This window comes from Pleurodeles waltl, chromosome 8 (assembly GCF_031143425.1).
Source record: "Pleurodeles waltl isolate 20211129_DDA chromosome 8, aPleWal1.hap1.20221129, whole genome shotgun sequence".
NCBI lineage: Eukaryota > Metazoa > Chordata > Amphibia > Caudata > Salamandridae > Pleurodeles > Pleurodeles waltl.
Window position 1 is genome coordinate 729,625,436 of NC_090447.1, and position 14,110 is coordinate 729,639,545.

At 40.5% G+C, this 14,110-nt stretch overlaps 1 protein-coding gene and 1 long non-coding RNA gene across 9 annotated transcripts in view; one reads left to right on the top strand and one right to left on the bottom strand.

The window, feature by feature from the left end:
• EPHA3 (EPH receptor A3) overlaps positions 1–14,110 on the top strand; it is an 853,173-nt gene that overhangs the window by 434,987 nt on the left and 404,076 nt on the right. For all 6 annotated transcript variants that reach the window (XM_069204910.1, XM_069204911.1, XM_069204912.1 and 3 more), the window contains exon 5: positions 5,697–6,032. In XM_069204910.1, coding sequence (XP_069061011.1) covers positions 5,697–6,032 — 336 coding nt within the window. The remainder of the gene's footprint in view (positions 1–5,696; positions 6,033–14,110) is intronic.
• The window catches only part of LOC138250250 (uncharacterized), a 75,275-nt gene that overhangs the window by 54,525 nt on the left and 6,640 nt on the right, over positions 1–14,110 (bottom strand). For all 3 annotated transcript variants that reach the window (XR_011194915.1, XR_011194914.1, XR_011194916.1), the window contains exons 2-3: positions 13,775–13,832; positions 7,365–7,443 (exon numbers count right to left, since the gene is read on the bottom strand). This is a non-coding gene — a long non-coding RNA (uncharacterized lncRNA). The remainder of the gene's footprint in view (positions 1–7,364; positions 7,444–13,774; positions 13,833–14,110) is intronic.

Sequence of the window (14,110 nt, forward strand, 5' to 3'; positions counted from 1 at the left end):
AAGCACTACACTGAAGTTGTGACAAAGCAGCTCTGGTGTCGTGAGTCATATGGATACTAAGACATGTCAGTCAGCACTCAATTTCATAGAGAAATCTGAGGGCGAAAGGCCTGTAACTCCCGTCAGGGGAAATACCTCAAAATTGGTCCAATGAAAATGTAATCATGAATGACCGCTGAACTTGATAACCTCTCTAATAACTGGTGCAAGATTATTTTCAGGACTTTGAACATGCACCACAATCTCTTCAGCATATAATGACACAATTAACAGCCATCCACCTATATAAATCCCATGCAGTGCCTTAAAGTTTCTGAAGAAGAATGATCGAATATTAATGGAGATAGGTGATAACCCTGACGCGTTCCCTAGTAATAGGAATTATTTCAGGGTATTGGCCATTCACCCTGACCCTAGCACTGGGTGTACCATATAAGAGTATAATATTGTATTGCAAGAGCCGGGCCCCCAGTCCCTCAAACATGAAGGGCTACTCCAAAACATCAAAAACCTTCTCTGCGTCTAGCAACACTGCTGCTGTCAGCAGGTGGGTGTCAAAATGGTGTAAAACACCCATAAGAGGACGCAAATTAAAGGCTGTGGATTGCTGGGGAATAACGTCTGACTGTTCAGGTCGTACCAGATACTGCATTAGCAGCTGCAGATGATGCACTAGTAACTTAGCCAGTATTTTATCATCACAGTTCAATAATAATAGGGGCCTATAAGAGGCTCACTTGGTAGAGTCCCTGTCCAGCTAATTTTAATGGCCTAACACAAGGAGTGGGGAGGTGTCCCCTGGAAACTGCATCCTGATACACTGCCAGCAAATGGAGAGCTTAAAGATCAATATCTTCTTTCTAAAACTCTATGGGCAGGTCATCCTCACCTGGAGTCTTACTGCTAGGAAGGAAATGCATTGTACCCTTGATGTCTTCCAATTTAATCAGAGAGTTCAGTTGTTCCCTTGAGGCACCCTTGATCCAGTCTAGTGCAAATTGATCCAAGAAAGCAGGGACAGCTGAGCCTCCCTTTCGAGCCCTGGAGATAAATAGATCGAGATAACGGTGCTGAAATGCCACCAATTTATGCCACACCACACCTCTGCAATTGACCTGCCTCTGGCCGGAGAATGAGCCGTTGGGAGGCCACCGGTCAAGATGTGGAAATGAACAGGTCAATTCAACCGTAGGAAAGTGTGGAAGAGGGTAGAACCTTGACTATTGCAGCTGTGACTCAATAAGCCCATCCCTTAAGTGGCCATCATCGCTCCCAGGTGGCTGACAACCCCCTTTGGGGAGTTCAACTTGATGATGGAAGGTATAGAACAGGCCATCTCCTTAGAAACACATGTAAAATCAGAGTATATGGCCTGTAGTTCAAAAAAAGATGCAGAGTCCTGTCAAACCAGCTCTTTGCCCAAAGGTGTGAGACCTGGCTATTTGTTTTAGCTCTGTACTGCCTCACATTGCTCACATTGCTCAGGGACACCCCATGTCCTTCTCAAGATAGTCTTCTGGCACCTATGCCAAGGTTAGAGGAAAGGCCTACACTTAATGCCATACCAAATGTAGGCTCTGAATATATTTAAATGAAAGTTTCTATGGTGGATCATGAGTACATGCTCAGATGTAATATCCCTCATCTAGTATCAGCTAACCTGCACTTTATCATCAAGGAGAAATTCTCCCCCATCTTTTTTGATGGTCAGTGAAGGGCTTCTGGCGTGTTCTAGCTTTCTCAGATCTCTATTCACTTTATTAGTGGATCTCCCACAGATGATCTGGCTGATGGGCAGCCAAATAGGGCTAGACTTTGGCTATAGTCATAAGACATCTACCTCTGAGGATTCCCTTCCTACAGTAGTATTGCAGATTTCACATGCTTCTTCTGCACCAATATATATGGCTTTTCTGGGTGGAAACATTTTGAATCTATTTCAACAAAAAAGGGCAAGGAGGACAGCAGCGGCAGTGATGTGAACAGCCATATTCGTGTGTTGGAGGCACCTACCAACCATTACATGCACACACTGATATAAAAGACAAATCCCCACAACACATGTTTTCCCTACACCCGTGTGGTGGAAGGAAAGTTGGTCTCTAGTATGCACAACCTGATGGGAACATTCAAATAGGTTAAGAAGAAATGCATCCCTATTTTAAAATACTTACTGGATTTTAGGGGTGGTGGTGAACACCATCTTTCTGCTTTCAAAATGCTTTAGCTTAAAAAACGACAATGGGGAAGAGCAAAGTATAGCACTTTCAACACAAATGTTCAGCCTTGGGATAAGGGACCAGGCATGAAAAAGAGGGAAATGTAAGACATCTAGTATAGATATATTCACATGCAGCACATTCAGCATCCATGCCAAGCTTTAAAAGTGACAATGGTGTATGCCATTTTTGCAGCAAAGTCTTTAAGCATTGGATTAGTTAGTGCAATCCATGATGAGATGAGCTGAAAAATGACAAAGCCTTTTACCACTCCAGGCACAGCATTACAGCTTTGGATTAGTAAATGGTCATGCAAGCCAACTTTGAATGAATAAAATCAGTTCTGACACGTGTGTCACCCTTATTAGAGCTCATCAGAGAGACATAGCTTTGTCCTGACACAAGGGAGCATCCAGAATAAGTCAAAGCCATAACGTTTTAAACTTGGCATGCCACATAAATTATGTGAAAAAGGAATTAGGGAACTCTGGGTAGTTGCTGGTTTATAGGTAGAGAGCAGCTCCTTTATACCTTTATATGGAGCACGGTACAACACCACCAAAACTCTAAAACTTCTCACCTCAAATGTCTTTTTCTATCAGAGGTTTAAGCATAGGAACAAAACATATGTCAGGGATTGCTTTGGGTATTTCAGTGAAAACATATACACACACACACACACACACACACACGCAACTGCACACACACACATGCGCACGTGTATACATGTATACATATGTGTATGTGTGTAGTCACTTCCTTGCTATATCACTCACCTTATTCTGTCTCTTTAATGCTTGTTCATCTTACCTCATTTTCTTTCTCTTAATGGCACTCTTAGCTTTCTCTTTTGGACTTTTGTTTTTGTGTTTCTTTCTTCCTCCATATATCTAAAACATCACTCACTCTCTTAGATACCTTAACTGCGAATTACCCACTCACTGTTCAAACTTACTCCTAAACATGGTTCTTCTTCTAAATCAGCAATGCACCTTTTTTCTGTCCAATAAGCTTGTTATGTTCACTCTTGGAATAAAGTTTCTCCATTTTGAAACAGAAACTGACACACAAATTACTTTGCACGTTTGTTTTCTCTAGACTATCTATTCTACAAAGTTAAGCTTTTGAAAAAAATATAAAATTAAACTTTGCAATTGTGTGAAGTATTCTGATTTTTTTTACTAACTTTACAAAATGTGTGGAACTGAAGTCCTCCAACCTTGCACACCTTCCATTTTGTTTTCCAAAGATTTAAAATTGGCAGTAAATACCACCCGGCATACAAATCATTGATTTCTCAACAACATTATTGAGGAAGAGTTTTGATTTTAAGCTTTTGAAAATTTTCAGTAGCACTTAATCTTTTGGTGATGAATCGTGTTGCCTTAGAAAAATCTCTCAATGTGACTGAAACTGCATGAATGCAAATTCAGTCTATTTCAAGGTTGAAGCATATTGTTGAGGCTGTGTAAGAGAGGAAGCTGCTCTACTACTACACATTTTAGGTTTTTCCTAAAAAAGCATGCAAGCACTGTTGTTTGCAAGAGATTTTGTTTTTCTAAAGGGGGCCAGAGCCACCCATTGCTCACCATTAGTAGTTTGCTGTCACTCTTATTTGCTGTCACCTAATTGACCAGAGCGTGCCAGTTTCACTTCCTCCGCTTTTGTGTGGCACATGGACCAACTACTGATTCCTTCATTTTCTTTAGTGTTCTTCTGCTGCTTGCCATTTGATTTAAATGCTATTTTTCTTTCTTCTCCCCATGTCATTTATAATTGTCAGTGTTGCTTGTTCTCTCCTAACCCCGTTGTCCAGGTTGCTTCTTCCCTCACACCTCCATTCTCCTTGTAGCTTCTTGCCATCCCCCACTTTGTACATATTGTTTCTTCCCTCCCACGTCCCACCTTCCTGCAGTCCGTATTGCATCTTCTCTTCCACTTCAACCCTCCATTTTCTGTGTTGCCCTCCCATCCGCCATTAGCAGTGCTTGAAATGGAAAAATTAAAGTGCCGGTACTCTGTGCCAGAGTACCTGCTTGTTCCTGAGAAGTGCCGGTACTCTCCTATTAAAAGTATTACGTTTTTCTTGAAATGTGCCGGTACTCTCCCTCTCAAAATAAAAAAGTGCCGGTACTCAGTACCGGACAGTACCGGCCCATTTAAAGCACTGGCCATTAGTAAAAAATTGGCACTATAACACCACCAGCACTGGCTGCATCAAAACACCCACTGTCTTCGTTGCATCTTCCCCTCAATACCCCCTTGTCCATGTTGTTCTACCCTCTCTCATCCCCCACTCCTGTTGGCCATGTTGCTTCTTACCTCCCACTGTCCCATTGTCCATTTTGATTCTTCCCTTCCATCCTCCTATTGCCTATCTTGCTTCCTCCCTCTCACCTCCTACCCTTTTGTTATGAGCATTGCTTCTTCCCTCCCACCTCCAGCCATCATGTTCTCTGTGTTGCCTACCACACTTGCCATAAAAGAACGAGCAATGTTGCAGCCAGCACTGGCCACTTTAATGCACTTTTTTTATCCTCCCAGTGTTCGTGTTACTTTTTCCCTCTTACCCGTTATCCATGTGACCACTTGAATCAAACCCTGTGACCCATTGTCCATGTTGCCCATCCCCACCTCCCATAGGAAAGTGCTATGACACATTAATGTCTTTTTTTTATAACTTTTAGTCATCCTTCCCCACAGCTGCACTGCTTTACGACATGACTAAAAGACATTGGCAAAGCCAATTGCTCTCACATAAGTGAGAATTATTGGTTTTCCAATGCTTGTATAAACAGTGCCCAAAGTGTAATTTCCTGTTCAGCTTCGCATTCAAGTCCAGACAATTCATCAATTTACTCAAGCACTCCTTGCTACACTTAAAAGTAAGTTGACAAGCGTATAGCTCCATTGCCCAGGGTTAGATTAGTAAGTCCACTACTACGTCATGGTAAGTGTTGGTTTTAGGTGTTATATCAAAAGTTTGAACATCTGTAAAAGAATGTCTATAATATCTACCCATGGGAAACTCTCCACTCAATGATCTAGACGACACACAATGGAAGATTACTCCACACTAGGTAGGTGTACTCTTTTGTTTTTCTAATGTTATAAACTCTACAGGGTTCTAAAATTCCTGGTAATGCAGCAAATGCTACTTTGAAAAATGACAGTCACTACTAGATGCTGGTCTCTTTCATTTGAAAATTACACGTTATGGCTATTGGGGTAGGTCTAAAGTATGTGCTTATCTCAAATCCCCAAAATCATTGGGGATATTCTTTTTAAGTTGCCTAATTATAACCAGTAAAGCAATGCTTACATTATCTTAACATGACAGGGCTAACGTGCAATTTGGTGATTCTTTCTGAAGCCTACTAGAGATGTAGATTCACATTTCAAACAAGCTCTGTAAAGTTTAGGCTAGACACAAGCATATCAAACATTTACTTCACCCTTGTAACTTTTTTTTCATAGGACCACCATCTGCACCAAGAAATGTTATCTCCCTAATCAACGAGACATCTGTTATACTGGACTGGAGCTGGCCCCTAGACACAGGTGGCCGAAAAGATGTTACCTTCAATATTGTCTGTAAGAAGTGCGGGGGAAGCATTCGACTATGTGAGCCGTGTCGCGGAAATGTGCACTTCCTGCCACGTCAGAAGGGGTTAACAAATACCACTGTCATGGTGGCAGAGCTCTTGGCTCACACCAACTACACGTTTGAGATTGAAGCTTTGAATGGTGTGTCCGACTTGAATATGCCCTCCCGCCACTTTGCTGCTGTCAGCATCACAACCAATCAAGCAGGTGAGTACTTCTTTTGGATTACTCCCCTTAGAGTAAACAGTTACGGCTCAAATTTTGAACAGTTCTCATGGTGTTGCTTGGAGAGATATTTGTCTTGAATTTACAGTTTTCCAACTGCTTCGAAAGTTGTTTTCAAAAAATATTTAGAACGGCCGTTTTTCATGCTATGAAAAATTAAAACCCAAAACGAAGTGGGCTGGTTTAAGTTTTGCATTTTCTTTACATGCAGAGAATATGTGGTAATTTTCACGAATGAAAGGTTAATGGATATGTCGGTACTCCATGTAATGCTAGATGCCTCATAAATATGTAGATTTGCATGGAATGGCCACATTGCGAGGAACCGCGAGTGAGCCGATTGTATTTGCGTTAAGTTAAATGACACCCGGGTTGCAAGGCAGTCTATCTTCTCACAATGACATATATAGAACACAGAGTAGTGAGGCACTGTAAGTAATTTGAAGGACTTCAGAGAAAGAGGATGTCTTTTTCTAATTCCCTGGAATGGTGCAATTACACAGGAGAGCACCGCATCAGGTTTAACATCCAGTATGGTGCAGTTACTCAGCATGTGCCCCATCCCCCTTGAAGTGAAGTCTTAGTTAATAGCCCAGTCTGACTGACACATGCAATTCTTTCGGCATGAGAATTACCCATATGAAACATTCAGTACCTTAAGACAGACCATAATCCTCACCATTCCAAGCAGAAAACTTTTTTTTAAAGCAGTCAATGTTTCTTAAAGTAAACCAATTGCAGTCACACACCATTTATACATGCCAACAGAGTTAGGAAGGGATGCCCATTTCATCCCAAGTTCCTAGTGGTTAAACCCATTTTGTGAGTTGAAAAGGCTTTTCTGACTCACTGAATGGGGTTAATACATACCTAAAATCCATTTTGTGGTTGCAAACCCAGAGATGTTGCAAATTGAAGGGTTTGGGATCGCAAAGTGGCTCAGTACATCTGGCCACATGAGATATATAAGAAACAGGCAAATGTGATTGATTAGTGTGTGTGCCGTAATCAAGGAGTGAATGATATTGGAATGAGTAAACCTAATTGTCCATATGCTAGAATTTATCTTGTATGTTTAGGTGCAAAAAGAAAGAAAAGAATGGGTGGTAGGATGAAGCTTTTTAGAATTTCTGCATGTATTTCATTGTTGACCTCTCTTTATAGTTCTTAGGGATATTTTCTTTTGAAACAGTTTGCATTTTTTGCATTTTAAAGAAATGAGTTTAGAATATCAATATTATTGTATATATTTCCTGTGCCTAAAAATAGAAGGACAATTCAAAAAAATATTTTGTTGAGCAAGCTGCCATTCACCTCTCAGGCAATATCCACACAGCATTCTTTAGGATGTCGCCCGAACATCAAACTTGAGGTATCCTGCGTAGTCTGAATCCTGTTTTTAGATTACCAAGGAAAAGAAACACAAAAACACATTTGAAGCAAGTTTTAAATGAAATACATGAAACACAGTAAATATTTACTAATTTTAGTACATTTCTTTCTGTGGTCGCCATCTCCCCCTAAGACACCTGTCCCAAGTGAAGCTGTGTAAACTCTTTCCTCATAGATTGTGACTGAATAGGGTAGAGGACATTGACATTAATTACCAAACTGTCCCATGGAGCCTCGAGTTCTTTCTGACTCAGTAACTCATGTAATATTTAGTTAGTAAGGGATTTTGCACAGGGTTGTGTGTCTACAATATCAGCATGTTCAAAGCAGGCAAACTGTATCTTTGGGATGCACCACTAATGGAATCAAGTGTGATGACTTGCCTATATCCAGGGCCACTGGAATTATGCCATCCTGTGCCCACGGCCTTTTTGCCATGGTTAGGATTTGTTGCATATACCACATAATCCATTATCTGCTGAATAATCTGCAAATGTTAACAAATAAAAAATGGTTCTATCTCAAACTGATCAACTGTTACTAAGGTTTGGTGATATGTGATCAAACGCATGGAAGACCCTTCTGAAATGTCAACTGGTTATTTTTCAGTTGCTTGTTTATTTATTTATTTGGTTGTTAAACTGGTATAAAAGAGGTGAAATCTTGGCCCAGATAGAATTCCCATGTATAAAAATTACAAATAAATGCAGTAATAATTTAAAACGTACTGCAGTATGTCGCATAATGTGCCTTTTTTTGTTGCATAATTTAGTCAACCCTGCCGCATAATTAGGTGCTCCCTTGCAGCATAATTCCAATGGCCCTCACTATATCCATAATTAAACTCCCGTCCAGATATTAAGATTTTCGAATGATCGGAAAAATGGCATAACAATAACACTGTGAAAAACCTTAAAATTCTTTTCACTTGTGTAATACTTTTCAGCTCTATCCTTCAGATTTGTGCTGCTACTATGACCTCATATTTTGTATGGTAAAGTTAATTTGTTGCCACAAGGTACATTGTTATATCAAAACTCTGTGGTCATTTTCGAGAGAAAGTTTAGTGTCACAGATGGATATATCTTCCTAGTAATTGTAGGAGGTAATCTCTAAACTGTTGTCACTTCTCCTGGTTCTGGACTTTCTTTATTTACCTACTTCATTGTATTTTTAAGGGGGTGAAGAGGGATCCCAGCAGCACTCACATTTCTTCTTTTCTTCTTAACAAATGATGATGATAATCCCATGCTCCCGCACCACCAATTTAGCTATTTTGAATTGTCCCACATCCTATTCTATGTCATGTCAGCATGCAAAATCCCTTTCATTTTTACTACGGAATTAGATTCTCCATTGATGGCATAATACTGAATGCAAGTTTTCAGTGTGTGGCACAATTGACATAATGTATTTGGCATTAGGACTGTAAACACTTACCAGCTGGCCTCTATGATAGGGGACTTGAACCTATACCATCCATGGACAGACACAGCTTTGGTTTAGTACACCTAAAAGTTTTGTTTCTCCATATCAAAAAATACATGAGATCCTGAATTTATTGGATGAGATAGACGTGTAAATGCATAAAATATAAACTGAATTGTGAACAACTGCTGCTTAGATGTGAAAATGGGCATGGACTGTAGTATATTACGTGTTTTTACTTTCAAATGAAAATACATATTTCGAAAAGAAAAATTCAAGTGACAGCTCTAGTTTCCCTTCATTCGTCAAATGGAGCAAGAAGACTGAGAACTTGAAAACGTAGGGTCAGAACCATTGCTTTGAGCTATAGAAACAGTAAACAAATGCCGCTGCTTGTTTTATTTCAAAAGTTTTTTGATTGAGTTTAAGAGAGCTAGTAGTAGCATATTTGTATTCCAGACATATTTTTGGCATGATAGAAGCTAGATCACATTACATAAGAGATGCTACAATCCTGTTCCGTTATAGAGCAAAGTCGAAATAACGGGCCTTATTTAGAGTCTGGAGGAAGGGATATACCGTCTGCTGTATTACGATGTCCTTAGTACATAATGGAATCGTAATACGGCGGACGGGATATCTGTCACATTTGTGACAGAGTAACCCCATCCGCCAAACTCTAAATCAGGCCCTATGTCTTTTTTGGTGCAGCATAAATTTGAGTTGTGGTATATATTTGTAGCAATGTCCAAATACTACTCCTCTTCTTTGTTCTGCATCTATTTATGTATGTATATGGTATTTCTATAGTGTGGACCTAATTGAAAGACTGTGAAGTGCAGTACAAATGTTAGAAGTAAAGCTTAAAGTCAAAGAGTAGTAGGAGAGGAAGGTGAGTTTTTGATGGTTAATACATTATGAGGTGGTAGTGGTCTTACAGAGCGAGTCTTCAACACTTTCCTAATGAGAGCAACATTGGGCCAGTTCTGATCTATATGGGAATCTTGCTTAAGATTTTTATATTTAAATTTGCATGGTATCCAGTTACAGATAAATTGCAGGACACATACTATGCTAGAAATTAAAATGTTAGAGGATCAGAGTGGATAGGAAAGAAGGAAAAAAGAGAACAATGATTTCAGTACTTTGGTGTATGACTCGGAACAGTTCTTTAGAACAGCACCTTTCAATTGGCTCTTTCTCAGAGTTAATTGATTCTAAGCACTTAGGTAAGATATGTGATTACTCGATTGGCTGTAATGGCTTGCATTGTTGGTAGTGGATATAGTTATGGATAACAGTGGGTGACAAGTTTGGAGCTATATGAAATGCATTAGGGATGGATTGATGACTTGCCTGTTCTGTAGTCTCATGACGGGGAGTAGTTGGCAGTTGGCCTTTGTGTATTCCTCCCAGACTGTATCACAACTGAGACTCTGGGTGCTGACAAGATGAGCCATCCTGCCTTGATTCAGGAGCGGAGCTGTCATCTGTTACACTTGTACTTCAATGATTCTTCTTCAGCTCACACACAAAAGACTATTCTGTACTATTGTGCCTGAAGACAGACTGGCATAAGACCAGAGTGACAGGAAATTCTAGATGCTTCTGTAGAGGGAAGAATCCAGAAATGTCTTCTACTCCAAAGTGGGTACAGGTGTAAAAGAGGACCCTCAGGCCCAATCTTCAGTACACTCCTGGACCTGCGAATACTACATAAGATGGACTGTCCAGCTGCTCTGCTGCTACCTCTCCCTTCACCCCTGGGTGAAATGACTCCAAGGGTCTGCTGACTGACCTCCTGTTCTAAGCTACGGTGACTCAACAAGATCCAGAGGCCTCCCTGCAACTGTCCAGATGAACCTGTTGCATTGGATATGCCTGGATCTGCAATTGGTCCCGTCTGAGCCTTTCTAGCCTCTAATGGAGTGAGTTCCTGATCCTCAAAAAGTGACTCCCAGATTATGGACTCACTGTGGCATCAGTTGAGCTCCTCCTTGAAAAAAATGAAAAATCTGGAAGGTTTAGGCTCTTTGTGACCACAAATGGGCCCATTCACCGCAAGACCTTGCCGTTCACTCTGCACACCAACAGGATGCTTCAGTTAACCTGTCTCTTGGCGCCATGGTGACCTGCAGTGACGAGTTGAAATGTAATATCTGCACTTCATGCTATAGCATCGACAGCCTACGGTGACTGCCAACGTAAATCTTCAGTAAGATCCATCTATAACACCTGAAAGGATCTTTGCGCTACAGCAACAACTGTCCATGATGCCTGGCTTGCTCTTTGCACTACAGCAAAGACCATCTGTGATGCTCTCCCTGCTTCTACCGGCCTCCTCCACCATAAACAGGACTCTTTGCACTGGACTTCAGATCGCAACTTTTTCAATGGGACTACCCTGCTCCCTGTATCTGGCCTGCACTTGATTGCGGTCAGCATGAACTTGTGACTTTCACCTGGTCCTGCAGGACTAGATAGACTAGATAACTGCAAGTGGCATTTTATACACTTAAGCTCTGTACTTGCCTTAAAACTTTTACATTGTATATCTCCAGTTTTACTGATTGGATTTTTGCCATTTTGGTGTCAAATAATTTATTAAACCTTACTCTATTTTTCTAAATTGTAATTGGACTTTTCTTGTTTTGTGATTTCAGTTTATTAATGTTTGTTTGCTGCATAAATACTTGACACATTGCCTCTAAATTAAGGCTGAATGTTTTTGTGCCAAGCTACCAGAAGGTTAAGCACAGGTTAATTTAGTGACTTTTTGTGGTAATCGTGACAAGGATTGTGATTGGTGCTTGTGTGGAGTTTCTCCCTCTCAACCAACAACCCAATTTCACACAATCAGTTTCCAAATAAATGTATATTTGATGTGTCAATTGTTGGTCTACTCATCTGTAGCAATCAAAAGGCACCTCTCTGTACTATTGTGTACAGCATTAGAAAAACTTTGGGATTGCCTAAGAATGTTTAGCAGGAATGGTCGAAAATGAGTGTTCTTCTCAGTTCTAATTTGCAACAATCAGTCCCAATACCTTTTAGACATGTTTCAGCGAACAAAGCAAAGTATATTTTGTGGACGTTTTCAATGGAACAGCAACTATGAATAGCAATTGTTAGGAAAGTTTTTAAGCTTGTAGGAGTCTCTACTGAGTATGCAAAATGCAGAATGCATGCATTTTCTTTAACAACCCTCCGTTCCCGACATTGCACGTGTTTGCTGTTTAATTTGGCTGCCGGTAAAGCGAACATATTAGCTTGGAAACACCTGCAGCATATGTATTTGGAGAGCTACCTTTGCAGATAATGGCATATCCCTTACTGTGAGAAAAATGTGTTTGCCTATTGTTAAACCCCTATTATGAAGATAGATATTTGGTATATCGTCAGTACTAATGCCATATTTATATATGTATATGAACAACTGTGTAGGTAGAAGTTCAGACACCTGCTCAAAGTACAGTTTTATCTTCACTACATTATTTTGGGTAAAAGCTTATCAGCGATCAGCTGCTGTATTTGACCTAAAAGCACGTTAACTGCCTTCATGTATAGTGCTTTTGTGAGGTTATTACTTTAAGTGCCAACATTTGTTTTTTTCTGCAATTAACATTTTGTGACACTAGAGGTGTTATTCAAAGCTTAAACCTACGTTGAACTCATTTCTGATACCTCAGATAAGAGCGGTTGTGGGGAAGAGGATGAGGTGCAGAGAATGTGGCGTAAGGGCCAGAGCTGCTGACTTTGGAGTTGGTTAACCAGGTTTGAGTCTTGGCTCTACACCCTGTGATACTGGGCAAATCACTCAGGGCCAGATGTAGCAAAATACCAAATTGCGACTTGCAATTTGCGAGTCCCTGCGACTCGCAAATTGCATGTCGCAATTTGGTATGCAAAAAGGTGTCTCAGACACCTTCTGCAACTCGCAATGGGGTCGTAAAGACCCACCTCATTAATATTAATGAGGTGGGTCGCAGTTTGCGACCCCATTGCGCGCATGGGCACTCACGGGGATGGTGGCCTGCTGGAGGCTGCAGACCACCATGTCCGTGACTGCTTTTTAATAAAGCAGTTTTTTTTTTTTCTAAGTGCAGCCCGTTTTCCTTAAAGGAAAACTAGCTGCACTTTGAAAAAAAAAACGAAACCTTTTGTTTCTGATTTTTTCAGGGCAGTTAGTGGTCCATTGGACCACTGCCTGCTCTGAAAAAATATTTTTTATTCCAGTCACAAAGGGGAAGGGGTCCCATGGGGACCCCTTCCCGTTTGCGACTGGGTTACCATCCACTTCAAGTGGATGGTAACTGCGATTCGCGATTCGCTTTCGCGGTCGCAAATGGAATTGAATCGCATTGCGAGTCGCAAATAGGAAGGGGACACAGCGCTGGAGAAACAGCACAGACCCCAGGCTTGTGTCTGAGCAGCAGTGACTGCTGCTCAGACAAATCCTGACACTGCTTACATGCTATGTTTACCATGTAAGCACTGCCAGGATTGCTGGGGAGCCTGTGCTGGTGTCCCAGCGAATTGCAAAGCGCCAGAAGACAGAAGCGGGAAACAAGTGGCGGAGATAAGTGTTTTATTTTTTCTCAAAAAAAAAATTGCCCGTCATCCCCTCCCCCGCTCCCCATTGACATATGCAGCGCCCGCCGCTGGCTTTTTAAAGGTATAAAATGTCTTTTATTTGGCTCAAAAAACCTTAAAAGTTCGAGACACATATACAATACAATAATTGAATAAAATTATCTATTACATAATATCTTCCCATACAATATTCTTAGTTCACTCCAATTCATAAATACCTTACCCTCCTTACATAAATCAGTTAATTATTCTAACGTCAAACTCAAATTTCATTTTCTTACTAATTTACAAAGTTCATTGTGCATACTCACTTTCCCGCTTGCAATTCTACTGAGCCTTTAGTTCTCCTGATTTCCATGTGGGCAAATCCTAAATAAAATGACACCGCATTTTGTTTTGGGCCTCATTATAGCGGAATAATTGTCCTACGTTATGAACAAACTTTGTAGTCTTTAAAACAATCAATTTATAAATTCTTCGTTCATCTCTTATTCAACTTCACTTCTTACATTTTACGAGACCCTATAAGATCAGTTAAAACCTCTTGTGATCCAATTAAAAATCTGCCAGGCGCGCATGTTACATTAAAAAATCTCATGTCTATTAGTAACTTAAATGATTGATCCCGATTTATAATATTATATTTC